The following is a 26,401-nucleotide window of genomic DNA, read 5'->3' on the forward strand; positions in this document are numbered from 1 at the left end:
TATAATATTATTTGTATAATATAATATTGAGGCTCACACATTTAATTTAATAATTAATATTGATTATCGATAATTAATTGTAAAGAATCATGTCATATAATATTTGACACTGTAAGCCTAATAATAATACTTTTATATGTCATAATCATAACTGGTTTAACAGTTAAGTTGTACAAGGCGGTGACGAAAATTAAAAATACATCAATTTAAGTTTTTAGCAATTTCACTGTAATAAAATGCATAACTTTTACAAAGCAAATTATTAGAGTCTTCATCAAAAGAATCATCATACCAGTACAAGTTGTAATCTAAAGTTAAATAATGTCAATTTTATTCTTAATATTCTCAATACTCTTTTAATGTCTTCGATCACTTCTCAATTCTAAGAACAAAGAACTCAATGAAAATGTTCAAGCTTTTGAGGATAATCACAAACATGAAGACTCCAAACTAGTTTAAGAATTTTTAACATTAATATTGTCTATTAAATTTTTTATTGTTTGACCAATAGGTTCCTTCAACATTTTTTTTTTGTAAAAAAAAAATTATAGTCCTTAGTTTTAAATCAAATAACAAAAATATTGGAAGATATATACATGTATATATACTGTTAAAAAATGATTATAAAAGTTGTCATGATTCACCCAAACATTTTGGAAAAAGAAAAAAAAAAAGCAGGTATCATAAGCTTCCATATTAGAATAACATATAATGAGTGAATATTAGAAAAAAAATGTTGACCAAACTACAATCAGCAAAGTTCAAAATGGACAACAATTAACCTATCAAATACCAGTAGAAGGAGAGAACATGACTAAAGAGTGTGTAATGAAAAAAGATTCAAACCCTTTTCCAAGTTTTAGAAGTTGGTGAATATGGTCCCTAATTATGCTGATTTTGCCAATTAAAAAGTACTGATTCAGATAAGGTTACAGCAATGGATAATCCTATAATAAGTAGGGTCATTTTTTATTTCTAGTATAGAAGACATCCTACTAATTTTTTGAAAATTTGGACTAATTTATAGTGCTCAAATCAGAGTTCAAATAGTCTGGTTTCTACGCATATAAAAAAATTAGTCACACGTGTAATTAATTGCTTGAACTCTGATTTGGATACCATAAATTATTCAAAATTTCTCAAAATTTAGTGAGATATTTGTTATAACTATAACATACACATAAATTATATCCTTGCAATAATGACATTTACCAAATAATTATCCAATAGTTATAAGTAATACATATTATGCAACATTCTAGAGGTTCACAAAATGTGTAAGTAACTTAAATTATTTAAAACAAATAAAATAAAATATGACATGATGTTTGACTGGTGCTATCATAGGTACCACAGAGCAAATTTTACATCAAGTGAGCATTGAACAGAATATCATAATCATTGCATGAATGCTACATATGTTGGGATAATTATCACATAATACTTTACTTTAACTGTCACTGTCTATTTAGATTTAAGGATTAGAAATCAACGATAATGATGTTATTCCATTTTATCATTTTATAAAGAGAAAATTAGAAAATTTACCCCTCAACTATGGCACCATTATAGTTTTGCCCCTCAAATTTTTTCATGTCAAAAATCTCCCTTAACTATAGCAATATTATAAATGTGCTTCTTATATTGCATTTTGTTTATTTTTTTTAAATAATTTGCTCATGTAACACTAATGTTGCGCTAATATAGCGTGTTAACAGGCAAATATGTACATACATAATGATATAATGACAATTTTTGAAAATATATATGTACATTTTTATACCTAATAATTTTTGTATGTTTAGCGTCAAAAGTTTTTAACTATCTTCAGTTAGTTAAATAGACCATCTTACTGTAACTATAAATGTGATATGCAACTACATAATAAACTGCTTTAAAATATGAACAAAATTAACATGTTCACAATGATTTCTATAGTTCAAAGACAATACTCTACAAGAGCTATAGTTCAGGAGAAAAATTGATATTGTCCTTTTATAAACAAAACAAAAAAAGGTCATATGGTGAAGTTTGGACTTTGGTAATTTGTGACACTTTATTTTTTGAGGTTAAATTCACACTTTAAAAATACACCAATTTGTGACACTTTAGTTTCTGAAGTTAAATTCACACTTAAAAATAACACATAACCAAAAAAAAATGCAGAGATGAATTATATATATACCTTTGTGAAAAGAATACATGTTCTTCAAATAAATACTACACCTTATATCCAGATTTGAATATAACTTCAAGTTGGTGTGATTCTAATAGTCCCAGACTTGGAGAATTGAATCAAAATCAAAAGATCTTTGTTGCTTTTCGTTTCTGCAAAATATAAATATAAATATATATATACAATGTATATAATTATACCATGTGAAAGAATTGGACATTATTAAGCAAACACTCCACATTATTATCAAAGTTTCACATCCTTTCATTCCCTCAAACCGATCAGCCAAAACAAAATTAGAGAAGATACTACGTACATACAAATTTTTAGGCTTACAAAAAATGCAGAAGAAATAAATTTCTTATAGGTTTGTAGAATATTATAGATTAAAAGATTAAATCATTTACCTGAAAAAGAGAGAATAAAAGAAATGCAGAGAGATTCGGCTCGGTCCCCAGGCTGATCGTTTGTCAAAACAGGAATAGAAGAAGAAGCTTTTCATCATTTAAAAGAAAGAGAGTAAAAACATAAAAGTTAAAGGACTCATTTGCAAATACATGAAAAGACCTGTCTCTATAAATATTATTGATTATTATATATATTATATAAATGAAACGCGTCAAATTTGTTAAACAAAAAATAAGTCTTCACCGTCCGATTTGGTCGGATTAACTAATTTTTGTTTTTTTCTTTCTCTCCAACAATGCTATTTCCCTTTTCCATTTGAATATTAATTAGCCTTTATCTTTTTTTTTCCTCTTACTAGTTACTAAATCCAACTGATATAGAAAATTTTCATTTTTATGGCTTTTATATTAAAAGTTTACAAAAATATGGAGAAATAATTTTTTCGAAAATAAATTGAAAATTTATGGAGAAAAGATGGTACTAACAACATAGAAAAAAAAACAATCACAAAGAATAGAGGCAAAGTGGGATTCATAAAACTTTCTCTCATGAGTTCGTGAAATTCATCTTCTTCTTCCTTGTCTATCTTTTTTTTTTTAATTAGTTTCAGATTTTTTTTTTCTTCAAATCTAGGTTAGGTAACAGTTACCATCATGTGTATGATACAGGTGTATATTTCTGAATTTTGCAGGTAATCAGTTTTTTTTTTTTTATTTGAGATAGGTAACTAATTACTTTTAAAGTTTTAATATATATATTTTTTAGAATTGGTCACCCCTTGATAACAAGTTATCTTGGGAGCCTCTCATGGCATGTTTACTTAATGACGGTGGGAATCATACGTGGGGAAATGACGTCTATTGATATGTTTACTAAATTAAGGAACTCAGCGATAAATTATGTAAATGAGAAAAGAATGAGAATACTATTCCCTTAATGCAAAGGGAATCTCATTACCCTCAATAGCTTTTCTTTCTTTTTATTTAATTTTTTAAAACTAAAAATAAGAAGACAATTTTGTCCTTTAAAAATTCATCTCACCAAAATGATACATTAATATTTTTAATAAAAAATGATAATTTAGTTAATTTAACATTTCGATTTCGTTTCCCAATCATGTAACAGCATAAAACGATTTTGATTGCTCAGTTTTAGTAAACAACATAATACGAATAATAATTATAATTCTTCTATATTTTATTCTCATTCATTTATTTTATCCATTGATTTACTCTAATTACGATTACAAATTAATAAATGTATCATCAAGGTAACTGGTAACCCCTCGTAATAACTTGTATTTAACTTAAATCTAGAAGAAAAAAAAATTACATCAAGTCCCTGATTTCCTAATCCAATCCTGGAATAAGTATAATAAAAGTTTAAAAAAAAAAGAAAAATAATAATAAAATCCGTTTATATTACATTATAAAATAAAAAAAATCATTATATAATAGGCAAAAGAATATATTGTAAAATGTGATGAAGAGATCGAAAATTAAAAAAAAAAATCTTTGCAAGACAATCATAAACACACTAAAAGGTTAATGTAAAAATGGTTATATAATATAAATATTAATAAAAATAATTCAGTTTTATAAAAATAACAATGAAAAAATATTTGAAATAATTAAACATATTTAAAAGAATAGATAAAAATAAAATAAAATTGAAATGAAAAAATTAACCTTCCAATTTTTTGAAAAAAACTTAATTAACAACAAAATTATGACTTAATCACTAATTTAAACAAAAATGTGAGGAAAAAAACCCATAAATTAAAAATAGATATAAAGTAATTATTTGAGATTTTTTTTTTTCTTTTTTTTTTAAATAATGTTGGAAGAAGACTCTTTTATTAGAGTAAGTGTTAGGGGGTAGTTTTTAGAGAGACCGTTTTGTAATTCTGAGAGATAAGACTCCTTTTTCACCTACAATTTTCCATCAAATCAAATCTAAGGCACAGTAAGTGGTTTGAAATTTGAATATTATATATATATATATATAATAAGCTATTAAGTTAAGATTTATTTTCCAAGTAATAACTCAAGAGAGTTGAAGTTGATATTTAACTCTCTCATAAATCAAATTATATAAATAAAATAATAATAATAATAAAAGAGGAGGAAAAAGTCATCAGAAAACAGTGTCAATGATTAAACATGATGAAGACCTTCATTCAAACAATACAATATTAAGATTTAAGAACAATATAATAATAATAATAATATATAGTCAAACCGAAAAGAAAAACACTGTATACATATCCTGATACAATACATTATTGTTATATGTACATATTATTTCGATGACGAAAAAATATTTTATTTGATTGTGTTACGAATAATATTAGATGGTAAATAACTATTAAAATTATAAAACTAGTTTGGTAGATTTTTATTATGATTAAGTTAAGTAATTTTATAAATTATTTATGCAAATATTAGTTACAAAAATATATTTTTATTTGTGAATTACTTCGGTAAACTTTTGTTACAAAAATCAATTTTTTTTTGTTAAGAATTAATCTCTAAATGTTGTTTACAAATTTGTAAAAAAAAAAAAAGTATTTATTGTAATAGTTTTGTTACAATCTTGTAATTGATATTTGTACTTTTTAGTGAATTTTAATTATTGTCTATAATAATTTTGTTATTGATTGTAATAGTTTTGTGACTAATTGTTACAATCTTGTAACGTAGTATTAAAATCGATAATTCTATGGTAGGCCTACTGTAGGGCTCTTTTATGTTCTCAATCTGTGAATAGTTTTCGGCACGATTTTTTTTTATGACCATGTATATTGTAGTTATTTAGAGCATCCTGCAAATTTTCAGAAAATTCTGAATAATTTACAGTGCCAAAAACAAATTATTGCACATGTGACTAAATTTTTTATGCGCGTGGAAAATAGCATGTTTGAACTTAGTTTTCGGCACTGTAAATTATTCAGAATTTTCTGAAAATTTGCAGGATGCTCTAAATAACTACAATATACACGGTCATAAAAAAAAATCGCGCCGAAAACTGTTCAAAGATTAAGAAACACAAAAAGTCCTACAGTAAGGTTCTTTTTTAAGGCCCAACCAAAGAAATTTCCTAAAATCTATATTTATTTATCAGTCCACAAAAATATATCTTTATTTGGATTTTTTTTCAAGAATAACATTTTATTTTGTGATTATTTTTATTTTTATTATCTTTTTCAAATTTAGTTTTAAGAGGATACCTTAAAAAGAAAAGAGTCAAATCAACAAACAAAATTTATGTAGATAGATTTGGCCATATTATAATATTATTAAATAAATAGTATTCAATTATTAGAATTGTCTTTACTTACTAATAATTAATAATTATATTATTTGTTTCTAAAAACATTATTAAGAAAAATTGCATATTGGATTAAATGCCCTTAGGTGAAATATTTACCAATAAATCATTCCAGCTATGTATCGTATATTTGTAATTAATTTTTCTTACCGTATAATTATACTTTTTTTTTGTTAACTTACTGTATACATACAAATTTCCCTTATTTATTTATGTATATTGGATTCATGATATAATATATATTAGAAATTAAATTAAATATAGTTTCTTTTGCTACTTAATTTTTTTTAATGGGAATTTGTATTCATTATTGTTTCTATGGATTTTTTTTTATCAATTTGAGAAAGCTTTATATATAATTTTATGAGAAAATCTGAAATTTAATGAGTAAAAAAATATGAATTTTTAAAAATTAAGTTTGGAAAAGTTTGAAATATGATTAAGCCATATTTAAAAAAAAAAAAAAAAGAAGAAGAAGAAGAAGAAGAAGATTATGGGCCATATCGAATTATCACGAGAAATCTGAGTGCTTTGTACACACTTACATAAAAACATCATTCACTGCTAAAGAAAATGAGTGGATTTCCCTTTTTTTTTTTGCTCAATAAAAATGATATTGACCAAGTCCATAATAGATATTGTCACCATAAAAATAAATTAATGGTTATATATAGAACCCTTTTTAATAAATAAATAAACATGAAGTTGAACTTGAAGAACAAATCATTGCTGAGAGTCCATGGCCCAACTTAATACCTGGAAATGATTGGGCTTTATTCAATTTTGGACTCCACAACTACTCAAACTTTGCCCTCATACTATTACATTTTTTCTTTTAGGAAAGGTCGAAGTTGATAAATAAATACCCGTTTATTAATAACTTAATCATAAATAGTTAGTTTAGTTGAAGGGTGAATTGTTATTTGGTATTTTCTATTTTATCAAAATATATATATATGGTACTATATGTTTTTAATAATGCTCAATCTAGTATTTTGTAATTTAAAATCGTATATATTTAGTATTCTAAAATTAAATTTGATAAATAAAAATTTAATTAATATGATTAAATTATTTTCAGTTATATAAAATTAAATAATTAAATTTGTATTTAAAACTCATGTAATTAAGGTGTTTGTTCATATTGATAAAAATTTATTGACTAAATTTAGATTTATGATTAATTTCAAACTTACGAGTACTAAATGAATATTATTGAAAACATAATTTATTTATTTAAATATTTTTTTGCCTGTAATCTTTATTTCCATTTGGGTTTATCTCAAAAATACACAAATAAGTTCCTAACATTAAGGAAATCAATCAAGTTAAATGTTACTACTAAGAGCACTTCTAATAGATGTTCTACTCTATCCTTTAAAATACCTCCCCAAAGCACACTTTTTTTCTATTTTACCTCTAAATTTTACATTTTACCATACAGCTTCTCTATATATTTCTCTATATCATTTAAATATTATATCTTTAAATATATTTTATTAATTAAAGTAAAATAAAATAATTGAAAAAAAGAAATAATAAATATATATACTAAATGGGAGAGAGAAAGCTTATAAAGAAAAATAATAATATTAAAATATTATATAAAGGATATGTAAATGTTATGTAAATGTAGATATGAATTAATTGGAGTTTGTGGATAGCTATTATAAATATATGTATAAATGAGTTGATGGAATATGTTTTTGTAAGTTTTAGCTAAATATTATAGAGAAAGTGTATTACAAAATATACCACCCAAACATATTTTTTTTATAATTTAACTCAAACTTTTACATTATACCATACATCAGCATCTCTATTTTTTATCTACATCATTTAAATATTATATTTTTTAAAAATATTTTATTTATTTTAAGAAATAAAATAATTAAATATAATAGTATCACACTTATATATATACAAAATTTTATAAAAAAATAATAAAATATTTATAGCTTGATGAATAGTGTTCCACTATATATATATAGAGAAATATTATTCATTTAGGTAAATAAATATAACTTTACATCACCTATTGGAAGACTATTTAACAATTTTTCTCTTTATTATAAAGAATTAGACATTTTACCTCTTCCATTGGACTGCTCTAACATATGTTTTAAAAACTTGGGTTTTTTTTCTTTTCTAAATCAGTGTGTAATTAAGAGGGTAGCTCTCATTTCCAATATTGAAAAAAATTGCAAAATATTTGTTTTCTCACTACAAAATCATTTAAATACATATTTTTGTGATGTATAGATAAAAATAAATATTGTTATAATAAAAGGTTAAGAAAAAAAATTGATGACGCGGCGAGCATGTAAAGTAAAGTCAACTGTTCTCGTGGATTAAATGACGAATTTAGCCCTTTGTTGCTTTAGGATTATATATTGCAAAGCAAATACAAAATAAAACATTGATCTTATTTAGTCACAATCAATTCAGGTATAAAGGAAATTGAAACCACAAAGCAAAGTACCACTGCCCTTAGCCTCAGGTTTGTTTGAGGTGGTTTGGTTAGGGTTCTTTTTCTTTTTCTTTTTCCATTTTATTTTATTTTTTTTATTCTGTTGTGTTCACTTGTTATACTCTCCCTTTCTCTCTCTCTCCTTTTTTAACTGCTACAAACACTGTCCGAGGACAAGTTTATCATTTATCAAACACATGACAAATGGGCTCCATTAATGGCAGATTTTCCAGAGTTGAGGTAGGTAAACCGCAACCTTGACATCTCTAAAGTGTGTTACTTTTGACTATAATTGCACAACACTATCTGGGTTTCATGTTAAAAGCCTCAAGGTGGTGTTTTGCTACCAAAAAGATGTTCTTCACATCATTTTAGTTGCAAGTCTCAGTCAGAGTTAGTCTTTGTTTTTCCTACACACTGTTGACTAAGTTGAATTGGGTTTCTTGTGATTTCAAGAAAGTGATGTGCATTTAGCTTGTTTTAACTCACATGTATGAGTTGGGTTTGATCTCAAAAGAAGCAAGGAAAATGATTTTTTAAGGTGAAAGTATGGTAAACCTGTGTTTGAGATCTAACAAAGCTGATAAAAGTGGGGATGAATTTAGATTACTACTTTCATAAAATGTCTTGGTTTCAGCCTCAAACAAGGCAGAAATATGGTATCTTGACCAGCTCTCCTCTATCTCCAATGGTTCCCTCTTCTTCGTCTTCTTCTCCTTCACTACCATACAATAGTAATTACCAGAAGCCACCAATTCAATCCTCCTCTTCATCCTCGAGTAGTAAAATAAGCCCAGCAGTTATTTTCATCATAATTATTCTAGCTATTATTTTTTTCATATCTGGCCTTCTCCACTTGCTTGTTAGATTTCTCATGAAGAGAAGGTCTTCCACAATATCTGAATCAAACAGATATCCAGAGATGTCTAGCTCAGATGCTTTTCAGAGACAGTTACAACAGCTTTTCCATCTCCATGATTCAGGCCTTGATCAAGCTTTTATAGATGCTCTCCCTGTATTCCTTTACAAAGAGATAATGGGTCTTAAAGAGCCATTTGACTGTGCTGTTTGTTTGTGTGAATTCTCAGAACAGGACAAGTTGAGATTACTTCCCCTTTGTAGTCATGCTTTTCACATTGACTGTATAGACACATGGTTACTGTCTAATTCAACTTGCCCTCTTTGTAGAGGGACCTTATACACACCGGGACTTGCCATTAACGAGAACCCAGTTTTTGATTTTGGATTAGATCCAAGGGAAGAAGATGGCTCTTCAGAAAACACAGGAAGTGGGGTTCTTTCCATTAGTCAGAAGACTACTGCAGAAAATGATATTCAGAAGAGGGTCTTTTCAGTGAGACTAGGGAAATTTAGAAACATAAATGATGGGGTAGAAGAAGGAGGAGGAGGAGGAGGTGAGAGAGTACAGAGAGAAAAGGGAGAAACCAGCAGTAGCAATTTGGATGCAAGGAGATGCTATTCAATGGGGTCATACCAATATGTGCTTGATGATTCAGAATTACAAGTTGCTTTACAACACAAAAGAGGAGGAGGTGGTGGTGGTGGTGTTGGTAGTAATAGCTTAAGAATTCCAAAAGGGAGAAGTGGACCAAGTAGAAATTGCTTAATTGATGGAGATGCCGAGGGGAAGAAGATTAACATTGGAAGCAAAGGTGATAGCTTTTCAGTTTCCAAAATCTGGCAATGGTCAAGGAAAGAAAAATTTCCAACTTCTACAGAAACCCATTTGAGCACTACTTCTATACATGCAGGTTTCCCATGAACCATCAGATTTCTCAGGTTACAAGTTGAAGGTATTCACTTTGCTTAGTGCTATTCTTTTACACTTCAATAGTTCAATTATTAAAAAAATAAAAAAAAAACTCCTTTTCTCAAAACATTTTTTGAGGTTTGCTTTCCTTCTGATTTAGATACTAATCACTAGAGTACTTCCATTCAATGTAGCTTCTTTGTATCATGTTTCTTTTGAGTAAAAACTTTTATGACAAGTGGGCAATGTACTTTATCTTTTTCATAAAATTCCATGCAGTAGTATATAGTAAGTTTCTCATATCCAGCGAAAAAAAGAAGTTTCATACATGCTTTTTCTTTCTTTTTTCCACACTCGAGCATATTATGCTCTTTCTTACTCATTGTATCTAATTCCAAAAACTACATGTCATGTGCAACTTTGTAACTTCTTCCTCTATAAGCTGTTGCTCGTGCTTGTTTAAAGTTGGAATTTGATTAACTTTGGGGCCTGTCTGTCATAGCATGCGATGTTTGTATACATTAAACAAAGAAAAACCCTTGTTTGACTTGCTAGTTTCAATCAATGTAAAAGATTACCATGGAGTCGTATCATTATGTTACTTTTTGGCTGTGTTGGGCTTCTCTAGAATTTTGCTTTTTTTATTTTTTTCATGAAATCCCTATATTGGGTAGGACATAATGGTGGGATCCTGAAAAGGGGTTAGAGGGACTCTAGTGATGAGGAGCCATGAGAAATTGTCATAGACAGTGGAAAGTGGGGTCATATTGTAAGAGTGTGCTCCCTTATTTTTTTCAGTGTCACATCTCCATTAGAAATAAAAACGTTTTCCAACACTTGATACATCTTTCAACGAGAAACTACTCCTACAAATTATACTTGCCAATGTGAAAATATTGAGCTTAAGCAGTATTATTTCCTAGAAAGAAAGAAAGTAAGACTTTTTCATTTAGATTAGGACTACATGCAATTAGTATTCTGACTTGTGGCACTAAAGTTAAATAGGCTTTTAAGTTTGAATTGATGGTATTGGCAATGATGGGCATTTTTAACTAGAAAAAATCAAAATCAAATGACAGACTGGTGAAAGAGTGAGGTTTAGAGAAAATGATGCATAATTAATTTATATATGATAAGACGAAATTTAATAATTAAGGGACCACCACAGTTTGGGAGGGCGTTGGGAGTTTTGGGAAGAGAGACTGCTTTGTTTTTTCATATTGTTGTTGACACATAACCTGCCATAATAAGATAAGAAGAGCTTGCTGTAAACTCCAAAAAAAATATCAAGTTTTGCCTTGGTAGTTAGTGAGTATGGTGATCACAATAATTCCAACTTGTAATTAAATTAATTATTATCAATTATCAAATGTACTTATTAATGTTTGATGTGAGAGAATAGAAATTGGTGGTGAATTGTAGAAAATAAAAACAAATAATCAACCATCGATTTTTGGGTAGTGGCGGAGAATTCAAGGTCTTTGCATGTTTAATAGTGAGGAAAATGATAAACTAAGCACCTAAATAAAAAAATAATGAATATTTCATTGCTGCCAGATCAAATTTCATTGACCGAGTTTGCTATTATGAAAGTCAAGGTTTAATATTTAAAAAATGGAGAAAGACTTAGATTGTCTATGCGCCAGCTAATTAAATTGATGAACTGCTCTAGATCTTTTGAATATTTTATTGATTGTTTGATTCTTAAATTATTAAAAGTAGATCTTTAAAATAGTTTAAAATTATAGACATGCAACGGATCCAGCAAAATTTTAATGTTCAGATCAAATATTTTTTTCTTTGAATTATTTTTGAAAGACCTTTCTTGCACCATAAAGCAAATTACGTGTAACAAATCGAAGTACATTTATTTTCAACAAATATTTGGAAGCAATAATTTTTTTTTTCAATGACAACGTGAAATGAACAAACAAATAATATAACCTTACATTTCATTAACAATAAAGGAAAATGGTACATGAAAATTGAATATACTATACGATACGGCTCGAGTTAAAACCAGCTTCCAACCCAAGCAATAAACCCTACTGACCAAATCCAAACTAAAAAAAAAAATAGCACCTCAAGTTGTCGACATAAGCTCTCTTCTTTTTTTCTTTTTCTTTTTGTGCACAAAATGGCAAAATTCAATTCCCACAAAATTCCAAACGGGAATAAAATTTGTACTAATGTACATCAACCACCTAAATGAGGATGAGTAAAAAAAAAAGTGAACGAAAAGAAAAGGAGAGGTGCGAAGTGAAGTGAAGCCATTCGAAAGATGCCATACTCTCGAGCAAAATCAGGCTCAAATTCTACCACCCAACAAGGTTGCACGTCCACTATATAGACGAGTGTTAGGAGAAAACGCCATATTTAATTTAATGTCTTTTCTTTTGAAGATCTCCAAACCAAACCTCACAAACCACGGGGGAAGTTATTGACTTGTCCTTCCTCCAAGATATCTTTGTTGTTCATCTTGTAAGCAATCCTTAAGCGCATGACAAGAGATTTCTGAAAATACAAGAGTTTTTGTAATTGAATATTCACAACAAATAGACTAAAAATAAATTAAATAAGTCGAGAATTTAAGTACCTTTCCATGTTGGCTGTTCGTAACTTTTAAATTTTGGGTCATGGAACCATTACCATTTGCAGGCAGTGTATTGCCACTCGCTGGATCCAAGTGCAGTTGGAGAAACTGTCGATTAAGAGCAGCAAATGAAATCAGAACTTCAATATGAAGCCAACCACAAAGTTCATGACAAAATCCTAGATCCATGCGCAACTTTGCAACTGAAAAAGAATCGATTTTCATTCCATTCTTTTGTGGAATGACTATTCCTCCCAAAAATGGAAAAGAAAGGTCATTCTCATGCATAATAATTAAAAAAATTATTTATCTTTTTGTTTACTCGTATTAAATTATCTTCAATTCCACTCCTGTTTTTCTGTGCTCATTACTAACCAAACAGTACTAACAGCACTGAAAGGTCTTAGTTGCCACACGGAAACATGGGCATCCTATCCTATACAAGGTATGAGCATTGAGATAATAATAACCATAGCTCGTGTTGTGAAGTTTATAGAATCTCACCAGAAAGAGCTTAATCCAAAGTCTACCCAGAGAGGAAGTCAAATTTTATATTTTAAAACTGAAAAGTCCAGAAAATTATAGGAGCATTAGCAGCGACAGCTATTATCAGATGTTACCTTTGGAACTGCTGCCTGGAAAATAAAATCGGTAATGATCTCGGATGACAGATTTGTAAATGTAGCCTGAATTAGTGTTGTTTGTGGGTTTCCGGGTGTCTTTGAGAAGTTGAAAACTGCCTTCAAGTTACTGCTCTCAAAAGCAACTATAGATGGAAAAGCTGAACCATTGTTCTCTGTTCACAAAAAAGAAGGCTGTTACTACATTGAAAAAATCATCCCTCAAAAAGGGCTTCAATATAAGTCCAAATTTTACCTGGTATTGGTGGCTTAGGTCCAAAGCCGTCCAACAAATCAATTACAGAAGCATCTCTTGGAGGAGTCGCTTGTGTAGAATGAGATGGAGATAAGAGTAAGTCTAGTGATGCCAATGGTGTTTTGTTATCTGGAACGGAGGATAAAATATCAAGAGCTGATGAGATGTTTTGAGCAGGAGGCGTGCCAATAGATAAAAGATCCAGAAGGACGTCAGTGCCATTTTGCACAGCATGATTTGTACCTAGACAGTGAAAAAAGATCATTTTTAAAAAAAATGCATGGGCTTAAAAATAGTAAAATCAGTATGGAGATAATGTACCAAAAAGCACCATATAAAAGATAGTCTACTTAGTATCACTATATAGGATGTATCGTGTGAATCCAGGATATAACACGATAGGGGGAAAAAAGTTTGTAAATATGACATTCAACCCAAATAACCAATCACTTGAACACAGAAAAGGTTAGTTCCTAGGATCTCAAAATATGACATAACACGTCCAAAACTAACCAGGTTGATTTGAAGATGGTGATACGTCAACACCAAGAAGATCTTGAAGAAAATCACCACCAGCAGGGCTAGGTGCTGGAACATCATCTGAACTTAGATCAAGCAAATCCACAAGTGGAGCAGCAGAGGTTTTGTTAACTCCATTGGGTAGATTGATAGAAGACACAGTGGAAGTTGACACAGAAGCTGGCATAGAACCAGCCCTCCTACCCATAAAAGTTGCCTCATCCAAAACTGGCATCCTTTCTACTAGTGCAGACCTGCACAAACTCATCCATCAGCTTTCGAATATACAAGCTTGGTTATAAGATCGTCTCCAACCAAGAGGAGGAAAATAAAATATCAAATACCCAAAGAAAAACAAAAAAAAAAGGAAAGGGGAGAAGGGAAGGGAAGGAGGACGGATGCTCATTACGCAAGTCTTTCATCGTTCACGATATCAACTTTAAAAAAGTATACCTAATATTCGGATGCTTCGCAATGATAGAATCGAATTCACTGGATCTTTGCTGCAATTCAAGAACAAGGTTTCCTCTGTATTGAACAGTTATCTCTTTGATCCTCCTACAGAAGGTATCCAAATAGCAATTAGATTTAAATTTATAAGAGATTATAAAGATTATCAAATTATACGTTCAACCACAGCTGACAGTAATTAAGGAAGCATAAAACCCAAACATAGTCCAATTAAAGTTATTTAAATTTGCTGAAAAAGACCATGTAACAATCAGAATACAGATACATGCGATTACAGGATTCTGCACTCCTCTAACTGAACCAAAACATCACAAGAGAAGAAAAAATTATTCAAAATTTTCATATAAAATAAAGTAGAGAAAAAAGTATCTATATACTCTGAGCAAGATGGAAAACGTGAAGACAGCTTTAACAGAGCAATCAAAGCCATTGCTTTAGTGGTAATATCTGAGGTATGACGCTTTATTGCAGTCTCTGCGACATCCACAGCATCAGATTCTGTTACCTGCTCAAGAAAAGTAGATTATATTTGAAACTTTCCAAGAAATCAAAAAGAGTGAATACCATTAGTCTAGCACTGCCTAAAAATAATATTTCATTCCAATGAAACCTCATGCTTCACATACATAAGCAAAAGTGGTATGTAAATATAAACAAAATACTGCAGGAGCAGCTAGTGTGTAACACTAAACTCAAAATATTACCATCTTAAAAATCAGGAAAGTACTTTACAAGGAAGATGCTGAGAAAGCTATTAAATGAACTTGTAACATGCTTTCAACATTTAGCAAAGTTTTAAGACAATTTACACTCAAAATAATATTTTCCGAGACCAAAATTAAAATGAAAAATTACAGCAAAGCACATCAATTAATCTGAAGAAGCTCACACTTACTGTTATTGGATCTTCTATGTCAAGCATGCCAACATTATTCACCAGCATGTCACCATATTCACCAATGCACCAAACTGCCACTCGAACAAGGCTTTCCTGAAAAAGATCAAGTAGAAACAATTCTCTCAGAGCATAATCATATGACTCATACATGAGCTTTAGTAATAACAAAATACTACAATCTTTCCATTAGTCATTTGTAGTGTGCACAGGGGACATATTTAGCTCACCTGTTCAGATGATGTTTGGAATGCTCTGTATAAAGCCCTGACCGTATATCCATGGAGATCAGGAGCATTGCTGATCACAACAATAAGGGCATGCCATACATCATCTTTTACATAATTTCCAGCCTACTAAGCATAGCATACAGATCAGTAGTTTCTTAGTAAAAACAAAAAGTACAATTAATTAGAATGACAAATAAATACTTCAGGGACAACCAAAAGAGAACAAAAAATTGTGACGCCCTATTATCAATGACAACCATATATGTTGTCATTAACATTATACAGAGCATACGTTAAATTTCCAAGCAATCTTTAGAAGAGCAACATAAAGTATTAATGGTTAGACAGACAACTTTTTATATAAATTAATACCTCTGAGAGAACCTTAAGCATCTGATCGATGTACCATATCTTCTCCGGTGAAAACCTGAAGCAGCAGTGTGCAGATGTTTATTGATCGAGATTTTGGTATAAATCAATTTTTTTGAATTTACATTCCCAAAAAAAAACTATGAACAGTGAACTTCATTCAAATTAAACAAAACAAAATAGTACATACATGAGGAATGTGGCATTTGTCAACAACAAATATTATCAATATTAGACTGAAAATTAACCAAAACCCATCACTAAATAATGAGAACAGAAAACAGCATATTCAATAATTATGATGCCAGTGGTTACTGAAATTCAGTCAAGACCCATCTAAGCTAGAGACCCTATCAAATGCATCACAAGATCTTAATCCTCTAGAGAGCATTCCAAAGCAAATCATGCATAACAATAACCCAGTCCGAAATTTCCAAAGGTAAGAGGACCCCAATTATATAATCATGAATTATGCCACTTACTTTGCTACGATGGAGCATATTTTTGCCGTAAGATCTTCCTTGAATTCTTGATCACTTGCTTCCAAATAATCAATTAATTCTTTTGTTAAGGGTTTGACATTGCTATCGTTTATAAGAAGGTAAACAAGTTCCAAAGCCCTTTTCCGGATTGAAGCATCTGAATCCTGTAAGAGGAAGAAAAAAGTTTACAAGCTTCTCAAGTTGTGCACAAGAATTCTTGGTGTAGCAGAGTCCAACAATTAAGACAATGCATCAAATCACAAGAGAATGTCAATATCACACTTGACCATAAATTCATCTTATTATCCATAGGATGTATTTTAAACCACCATTTACATCACAAGTTCAAAATAACAACATGGAAATAAGACAAAATGACCTATCTTTATATAGGTACAACCATTCATTTAAATCAACCAATTGGCAGCACAAGTTGAAGATAACAATAAGGAAATCAGAAGACCTATATTTCTTTAATGATTACAGAAGGAAATATGAAAAAGATCTGGAAAATGTACAGGAGAAGAATAATTAGTGTGGTGTTTGCGGAAGAATAAAAATTTTATTTACTTGTCAACCTCCATACATATATATAAAACCATTCTATGAAAAATATATAAATAAAAAACCAAAGAAGGGACTCGTTTTACAAGTTAAAAAAAAATGTGACAATTTTACTAGATCCTAAGCAAATTAAGATGACCACATATACCTTTACACATTCCAAAATTGTTGCCCGATGTCTTTGTACAGCTTGAGTATCTACTGTCATAGCCTTCATCAGCATGTTTAATGCAACATATCTGTAAAAATCAGGTGGAGTTTATAATTGTGATAAAATATAACAATTTGCTAACTAAAAGATCCAAAGTGGTTTAAATCAATGTGATAATTATAAACCTGATATTGTTGTCACGGTTTGATAAGAATCTTCCCAAGATGTTGATTGCAAGTACACGTAAGCCACCATTATCTTCAATACTCATGATGGTTTCTACACATTCATATAAAATTGCATTCCCTGCATTTTTGTTTGATTCTGTTTTCGTGGCCACCTGACAGATATTATAACAACAGTAAGTAGAAAAAAGAAAGGGGAGCAGCATGGATCGTCATCTGAAACTTTAAATGAGAAATCAACACTTATAGACACTTTCATAAGCATGGGGGGGTTGGCAATTCACAATGCATCATGGTTTCACCAGAGCGAAAAATAATGAGTTTTCATAAGCAAACAGCTATGTGTAGATAATGTTGACAGGTATCCCAGCTAGCCTCTCTCTTTCTTTTTCTCATCTTTATTGTAATGAAACCTTCCTAAATACTATGGAATCATAGGTTCACAATTACACTTTCTTGATCCTTACTTCCACACACAAACAACAAACAGCTACCCATATGTGCACATGCAGATATTATTGAAATGATTAAAAGGTTGATGATAATATTGTCATAGTTAGTTAGAACCAATGACCAATATTATTGACAACATAAATTTGTTAAGAGTAATGATATGTGCACCCAAAATATGCACCTAAACATTACACAGTGACGTGGCAGTTTCAGCTAGCCAATCACATTTATTAAAACTGAAACTCCCTGTTTTAAAAGGCAGTGTCACGTTATTGAGTGTAATGTTTAGGTGCACATATCATTACTCATTTGTTAATAGTTTTAAACAAGTTATATGCCTATTTACAATCATTAATAAATGCATGTCATTTATGATCTCCAGTATTCTCACGTCTAAATAGAAAATGAGATCTACTGCAAAGTTCATACTGTAAAGTAAAAACAGTTTAAAAAATGAGCTTATTTATTAACCTGTCAACATTGTTAAGCAGAAAAATCTAATATTTTACATTAACAATGGCAGATAAGTAAAAATAAGAGGTAGAACATGGATAAAGCTTACCTGGGCAAGTATGTCATTCATGCAATCACTAGCATCTGCATCTCCTTGACCCAACACACGCAAAAGCCTTAGTAATCTGATATGCAGGAAGGGATCTGTGATGCCAGCAACATCATACTCAGGGGCGTAAGGACTGTTCACAACATCCTTCAGAGTTTTAACCAATCCCTCTGTGCACTTCTACATTAACAGTTATAAGAGAAACAATTAAAAACTACCTTAGTACTTCCATAAGGTGCCGTTCATAAAACAAACAAACAAAAACTATAGGAGCAATCTTTATATACAATAGTTGAAGATGAGGAAACACCTTTCCATGTTATTAAATCAGACTCAGAACTGTTCTATGACTAGAGATGCACATTCTATTAAATCTGATTTCAAATAATGAATAATCCAAAAAAAAACAACTTCTATAATTCCATTCTTGATCATGAAAGAAATATGTAAAACTTCAAACTCCAGCACATAGAATCTATGCACATACACAATATAATTCCTAGTAGGTCCACAGCCCACTGCATCAGGTAAATCACATGAGAACCAACCAAAGCTTCTATAAAATAAGACATTAATAAGAAAGTAGTACGAAAATTCATCTGCAGTAGAAAAGTCTATTCGAAGGAATTGATAAGATCATAATCATGTTTACCTTTCTCAAATATTCAAGGGCTTCCCCATTGACTTTACACAGATCTGTACACAGTTGAATTCCTGTTATTAAAACTCCATGATGTTTTTCTTTAAGTAAGGAAGCAGCAGGATTTATGAAATTTTCTGCCAAGTCTGGAACTTTCTTTATTATCCGTATAGAGCATAATGCTGCCTGAAAATCAATAGCGAGTCCAGGTCAGCTATCAATGGTTATGGCAATCCACAATGGGAAGGGGGGGAAGCTAAATTTTAATAGCAATGAAACACCTGAAAAAGTTCAGGATCAGCATAGGAAAAGCAGTAATGAAGCAGCGTGTAACATAGTACAATTCTGGAATTGACAAATTGGATTATCCTACCACTAAAGAAGTTTGAATCAACAAGCATACAGGTTAATATAATGGCAAGCGCTCTTGAACTTACAGTTGCCAACAAAATTTTCAAAAGGTTAGTTCTGCTTCAGAGAAACTACACATGCATTAAAAAGCATATCCTCTAGCACCTTTATGAATGGAAATATGATACTCATCCTAAAAACTAATTATGAGTTTCTCAGGGTGCTTAATAAATGAATACTTTTGTCAAGGCCATCTTGATAACTTCAAAAAATTCTCTAAAATTCCTAGTATCCCCTTTTTAGCTCATACAGTGAAGATGAAAATAACAGCTAAAAAATATATGTACCAAGAGAAATGAAATTTTCGGTTAGCTGTTCATGTCATGACAACTCAAAGAAACTTACTTTCTTCCTGATATTTGGATCTCGAAATTGCATCAATCTTTCTACTTCTGGTGCAAGATCACGAGCCATTTCTGCTGAACAAATATTTCCAAGAGCACAAAGAGCGAGTCCCACAATGTACTGGTTTGAGTGATTTAGATCTCTGAAACATAAGTTAAGGTTGCTGCCAAAAATAAAACCAGAATTTTCCCCAAGTGATATTTTATGGATAACAAAGGTAGAAAATCCATTAAATTAAAAGTTTCGCCAAGAGAAAACGAATTTAAGAAACAAATATGAGCTGTGGTTAATAATTATATTAAAAACAGAGAGGTGGGGGTAGAAAGAAAGAAAGAAAATTCAACAAAGAACAGAACAGTTAAAATAAAAAAATTAGACAAGAGAAGTGGAGTGAAGCAAAGAACAGGATACTGTTTTAATGAATTGGTGACCAACATAAGAACTTCTTGTCTTTCGTCAAGAAGCAACATGAGGCCAAGATATCCTATCCTCTTTTCAGGAAAACCAGCAGCTGCTATCAACTTCAAACACTCCATTTGACCAAAATGTGTTGGGTAACCAAGCATGTGAATGAACATGAGCTTAGCCAGGTTGCGATGCCGATAGTCATTATCATTTTCATTAATTGAAGCACGAATAGCAGCACACTCTTTCCGTACAACAGCACGTTCCTCTGCTGCAGTTTTACAAGCACGTATAGCTCGAATCATGTCCCTGCAGTAAATCAAGTATATATAAGCAAACTCCATGATGGGTTTAAGATTCACTTTAGAAACAGCATATAAATCATAAACTAAGATATGCTTAGAATTCAATATTGCTCCTAATGTAGAGTGTAATAATAATGATGATGATAAACTCTATTTGGCGATAAAAAGCCAGTTTTGAAAAGAAGGGGCCAACAGCCACCTAGTTATCTATTAGTTCTATTCTTGTTTCACAAATAAGAACTTCAATTTTGAAACAACAAAGTTTCCTGTTGGCACCAAGGAATCCACCCAAACCTCTTCTAGCCTTGTTGCAACTTTGATCCGGCAGCATTCATGCATATTACACACAAGTCTGATGCACTTGCAGTATTACCATGACAATCACAAGTTTTTAACCGAATACGTACAATGATTCCTTTGTAAATCACTTTCAAGAAAATGTAAGGTACCATGACGAGACGTGCCTCGTACAGCTATCACAAAGACTGCGGGGCATATGGTACACTATTTGTAAGACAAAAATTATCATTGTTGACAATGTTGATGAGCCTTAAAAGGTAGACATATAACACGTGAAGGTCATTAGAAACGTCCCAAGGAGGTTAGTTACTATAGGAATTGTCTAGCGTTTAAATTTATAACAATCAAAAAGACAATTTCAGCACCAATAAGCTCAACCTCACAGTAAACCGGAACTACACATGATCGAACGCATTCAAAGAATAATGCAAATCATTTTTTCATTATATAAAAGAAATTTAAACACGCATTTGACTCAATTTAACTGATCCCCATTTTGAATATCAAATTATCAAATCCACCAACTTTAAATTAACACGAATCAAAATCTAATAGAAGGAAATGCATACATATGCGATATCAAATTCACCGGTAAACCATACGAAACCATCTCATGAACAACTTCCAACACCAAATTATCCCTCAATTTCAATTTTAGAAACCAAACTGAACGAAATTCAAATTATATACACAAATATAAACAAGCATGCGTATATGTAATACAATTCCACTATATACATATATAGTGTAACGATCTGATAATATCTAACCTCAAACGGGTACCGGAGGAGAATGGATTCATGACTGAATCCGTGGTGAAGCTCAGAGAAAGCTCAAAATCAGATCCACGAGCGATCAATTAGTAGTCGTGAACGATTCCAGATTCGAGCAGCCAAAGTGGATAGCCCGAACAGTGAATCCGAGATCCAAATAGGTCGTCGGAGAGATCTGAACGGATAGAAAAGACGAAGACGGAGATTGGATCTGAGAGAGAGAAAGAGACAGTAATATGAGAGTTTTAGCTTAGAGAGAGAGGGGGGGTCTTTCTCTTCCACTTCAGAAGAAATGCTCGCTTTTTTTTTTTTTTTTTTTTTTTTTTTTTTTGGGGTCTCAGTTGGAACAAAACATTAATTAAATTAAAATTGTTGCAAATGGAATTTTAATTTGAGTGAAAATAAAAAATAAAAATTCGCGGGACTACTACACCTTCCTCTACAAAACTGGGAACTGATAAAATCACCGGCTTTCACCACCTGCGGGTCTTATCTTTGCATCTGATTAGTTTGATAAGCGTGTGAGATTTAGTGCACGTGTGGTTTGCTATTGGGGTCTTCTTTCCAAAGAAAATATATGAAAAATTGACCATGTGAATCTTTTGAAGGGACTTCTCCTCCAAGTTATTTTTTTTAAAATGTTGATCCAAGTTGAAATGAGTATAAAACTTTGTTTAGCTGACACAAATGAGTAGATAAAAAATAATAATAAATATTTTTAAATTATAATTTATTTAAGTTTTATCTTTTCTAAAAAGAAATATGAATCCAAACAAAAATAAAATAAAAACATTAGAATTTTTTTTTTCTTTCTAAAATTAAAGATCCAAAAAAATTAAAAGGGCATTCAAACAAAATATTAGGGGAAATATAATGACAAAGAACAAAATTAGATGCCAACCAAATTAATTTTCCATCATAATCTCATTGTATTCATTATAGAATTCCACCAAACTAAAATGATTTGTCCAAATAATACATATAAAGTTTTATGAATAGAAACAATAACTTTTTTTTCTTTTCATTGTGTTGGTTTCAATATTGAAATATCATTATATAAGTATTTCAGCAATCAAATTTAGAATTTATTTTTAAATATATCTCTGGTAACGAATATTTAATTTCAAAACTTTGAAAATTATTTTATCTTAATAAATTTGTTCATGTTATATTATTTTATAAATAATATAATATGTTGATTAAATAAACTATGTGACAAATAATAGTGTGATGAATGTTATTTTGTCAAATGTAATATATGTTGTATAGTTACAAACTTAATAAATGATGATCATAACAAAATTTGTAACATATAGAGTGGAGTTATAATTATTAAGAAATGATGATCATAAATTTTGTAACTCTCACAAATATTCACAAATTAATGTGTAAAAGGAGTTATACATTTTGAATTTGATTTTCATTAGCTATAATATTTTATAGTAGTTGTGTGCATGTTTTTAACTCTTAAAAATGTGAATGAAGGTTACAAAACATATAAGAAAGATTTGGGACGAAATGCACAAAATTGCATTTTGAATGTTGCAAACATTTTGGTAATTCTCAATTCCTCATTTTAATTTCATAAATACCCAATTTAACTTTGGTCACAACCAAGTGTATCGGTGGAGTTTGAAAATCAAATAGAGGATGAGAATTCTATAAATAGATATTATTTTGCTCATTTGGAAGTAATATGTGAAAATGAAAAACACATTACATAGATAGTACACTTGTCTTCACATGCTTATCTTTAGAACATTATAATGAGTATGAGAGAATGCTTAATAAATTATTAGAAGCATTTCTAGAGAGTATTCACAAAATGTTCTTAAGAAGGAGTAAATAGTTTTTAGGATAAAGGTTTTGAACCTTGTTTAGGTCTTGTGTTGTTATTGAGATCTTCATCTTTTACCTTCTACTCTTATGATAATTGTCATGAGGTACGTATTTTATTCTCACTTATATAATATCATTTGTTAATATTATATGTATTGTTTTAGATAAAAAATATATTATATGTATTTTATGTCATTTTTATTGTAATAATCTCCTTTGTTAATTCATATAACCACTAGTATACACGAAAATAGCAAGATTATGTCGTAAGGACAAATGGACTCTTAATGAGCTCATTTCACACTGTGTGCAAAAAGAGGGTAGACTGAAGCGTGAAAAGACTGAAAGTGCTCATGTTGCAACTACCTCAAAGAGCAACAACCGAAAGAGGACTCAGGACAAGGAAACTGCAATGGGAACTTCACAACCCAAGAAACAAAAGACTCGGGATGAGGGACTTGCCTGCTTCTTTTGCAAGAAACCTAGGCATGTGAAGAAAGAATGTTCCAAATACGTGGCATGGCGTATAAAGAAAGGTAGACTTTTCACATTTGTTTGTTCTGAAGTTAATTTGACTTCTGTACCTATCAATACTTGGTGGGTAGATTATGGTGCTACTACTACTCACACAAGTATTTCTATGCAGGGTTGCATTTGGAACCCGCCGCCAAGTGATGTTGAAAGGTTCATTTATGTGAGCGACGGCAAAGCAGTTCCAGTTGAAGCCTTTGGCACTTTTAGATTATCTTTTGAGACTGGTCATTTTATTGAATTAAGAGAGACCCATGTAGTACCGTCATTTAGACGAAATTTGGTTTCTATTTCTGTCTTGGACAACTTTGGCTATTCTTGTTCATTTGGGAATAATAAATTTAGTCTTTTTCTTAATTCTACTCTTGTTGTGATTGGTTTTTTAATTGATAAACTATATATGCTAAATACAAATGCTTCATCTAATGAAACCTTGCAAACAACATCAAGAGGTACTAAACGCAAATTATCAAATGAGAATTATGCCACAAATGCTTAGGACACATCTCTAAAAGGAGAATAGAGAGACTTGTGTCAGACGAAATACTTGAACCCCTTGATTACATGAACCTTGATGTATGTGTTGAATGTATCAAAGGGAAGCAGACAAACATTAGGAAGTTAAGTGCCAAAATGAGTTTTGGCGTCTTACAATTGATACATATTGATATATGTGGTCCATTCCCTATAGCATCTTGGAATGACCAACTGTATTTTATCACTTTTATAAACGACTATTCTAGTTATGGGTACTTATACTTAATCCATGAAAAGTCACAATCCTTTGACGTTTTTAAGGCCTTCAAAGCTGAAGTTGAAAATCAACTAGGAGAGAAGATTAAAGCCGTCAAATCTGACCGTGGTGGTGAATACTATGGTAGACATGATAGATCAGGTGAATAACGTCCAAGACCTTTTGCCAAATTCTTAGAGGAATGCAGAATTGTCCCGCAATACACAATGCCAGGGCAGCCTCGCATGAATGGTGTTGCTGAGAGACGAAACAGAACGCTTAAGGACATGGTAAGAAGTATGATTAGTCATTCTTCTTTACTAGAATCACTCTCGGGAGAGGCACTTAAGACTGCAGTCTACATATTGAACAGAGTACCTAGCAAAGCGGTGGCTAAAACTCCTTATGAACTATGGATAAGCAAAAAGCCTAGCATTAAACACTTACATATTTGGGGTTGACCAGCTGAGGCAAGGCCTTATAGGTCGCATGAAAATAAACTAGACTCAAGAACAATTTGTTGCTATTTTGTTGGGTATCCTGAGCGGTCGAGGGGTTTTAAGTTTTATGATCCCTCAACTAAGTCCTTTTTCGAGACGGTAAATGCGAGATTTCTTGAGGATGTTGTGTTTGAGAGGGGAGCTAAAGTTAGGAATGTTATCTTTGAAGATAAATCTATTCCTTTACCGAATGTTGTTATTGACAATGATCAACCCGTTGATATTGTTCAAGACAACAATGATGAATTACCTATGGAACTCCTATTAAAAATCAAGAGTTTGCTCCAGAAGAGTAAACCCAACAACCTCAAGAGGAAGTGCCACTTAGGCGATCTTCTAGAGAAAAAAGAAGTGCAATTTCAAGTGATTACATTGTATTTCTTCAAGAGTATGAGTTTGACATAGGGATAATGGAAGATGATCCAATCAACTTCCAACAAGTCAAACAAAGTTCTAATTGTCAAAAGTGGATTAATGTCATGAATGATGAGATGAAATTCATGAAAGACAATGACATTTGGGATCTTGTTAAGTTTCCTGAAGGTGCGAAGTCCATTGGTTGCAAATGGATATTTAAAACCAAAATGGATTCTAAATGCAACATTGAGAGGTATGAAGCGTGCCTAGTTGCCAAGGGTTTTGCTCAGAAGGAAGGTATTGACTACAAAGAAACTCTATCTCCAATATCATCGAAAGATTCTTTCAAGACAATAATGTCACTTGTAGCTCATTTTGACTTAGAGTTGCACCAGATGAATGTTAAGACAACTTTTCTCAATGGTGACATTGAGGAAACCATATATATGTCGCAGCGAGAAAACTTTGTATTAGATGATCAAAAGTCTATGGTTTGCAAACTCAAAAGATCCATCTACGGTCTCAAGCAAGCTTCCCGTCAATGGTATCACAAGTTTCATCAAATCATTGTATCACGCGGGTTTGAGGTCAATGCAGTTGAAGATTGTGTATATCACAAGTTCAGTGGGAGTAAATTTATCTTCCTAGCGATCTATGTTGATGACATACTTTTGGCTAGTAGTGATATAGGCCTATTGCAAGAAACCAAGAGATTTCTAACAAAGCATTTTGAAATGAAAGATCTTGGCGATGCCTC

General features: G+C 30.9%; 2 protein-coding genes across 3 annotated transcripts; one reads left to right on the plus strand and one right to left on the minus strand.

The window, feature by feature from the left end:
- The first annotated feature begins 8,365 nt into the window (after window positions 1–8,365).
- Window positions 8,366–10,457, plus strand: LOC133822069 (RING-H2 finger protein ATL47). 2 transcript variants are annotated; one of them, XM_062254276.1, is made up of 2 exons: window positions 8,366–8,624; window positions 9,252–10,457. In XM_062254276.1, exons 1-2 carry the CDS (start codon window positions 8,602–8,604, stop codon window positions 10,165–10,167), a joined length of 939 nt encoding a protein of 312 aa, XP_062110260.1. In that variant the 5' UTR covers window positions 8,366–8,601; the 3' UTR covers window positions 10,168–10,457. The 2 variants fall into 2 exon arrangements, with proteins under 2 accessions (XP_062110260.1, XP_062110259.1); XM_062254275.1 differs by having other exon boundaries at window positions 8,366–10,457.
- A 1,621-nt stretch (window positions 10,458–12,078) lies between these two features.
- Window positions 12,079–22,008, minus strand: LOC133822068 (AP-1 complex subunit gamma-2-like). Its single transcript, XM_062254274.1, has 18 exons — window positions 21,682–22,008; window positions 20,313–20,615; window positions 19,902–20,043; window positions 19,158–19,331; window positions 18,506–18,685; window positions 17,491–17,645; window positions 17,303–17,393; window positions 16,591–16,754; window positions 16,112–16,166; window positions 15,740–15,862; window positions 15,510–15,605; window positions 14,992–15,119; window positions 14,597–14,701; window positions 14,138–14,397; window positions 13,625–13,867; window positions 13,369–13,544; window positions 12,752–12,856; window positions 12,079–12,669 (listed from the first exon to the last, which is right to left on the minus strand). The coding sequence occupies exons 1-18, from the start codon at window positions 21,711–21,713 to the stop codon at window positions 12,574–12,576; spliced, it is 2,628 nt and encodes an 875-aa protein (XP_062110258.1). The 5' UTR covers window positions 21,714–22,008; the 3' UTR covers window positions 12,079–12,573.
- Between the last annotated feature and the right edge of the window lie 4,393 nt (window positions 22,009–26,401).

Source organism: Humulus lupulus, chromosome 3, assembly GCF_963169125.1.
Source record: "Humulus lupulus chromosome 3, drHumLupu1.1, whole genome shotgun sequence".
NCBI lineage: Eukaryota > Viridiplantae > Streptophyta > Magnoliopsida > Rosales > Cannabaceae > Humulus > Humulus lupulus.

Coding starts and splice junctions, on each gene's coding strand:
- LOC133822068 (XM_062254274.1), bottom strand. CDS start 21,713: ATGAATCCATTCTCCTCCGGTACCCGTTTGAG. Junction 20,044..20,312: donor GTCACCAATTCATTAAAACA/GTATCCTGTTCT, acceptor CTTATGTTTCAG/AGATCTAAATCACTCAAACC. Junction 19,332..19,901: donor ATCCAAATATCAGGAAGAAA/GTAAGTTTCTTT, acceptor ATTGATTTTCAG/GCAGCATTATGCTCTATACG.
- LOC133822069 (XM_062254275.1), top strand. CDS start 8,980: ATGAATTTAGATTACTACTTTCATAAAATGTCTTGGTTTCAGCCTCAA.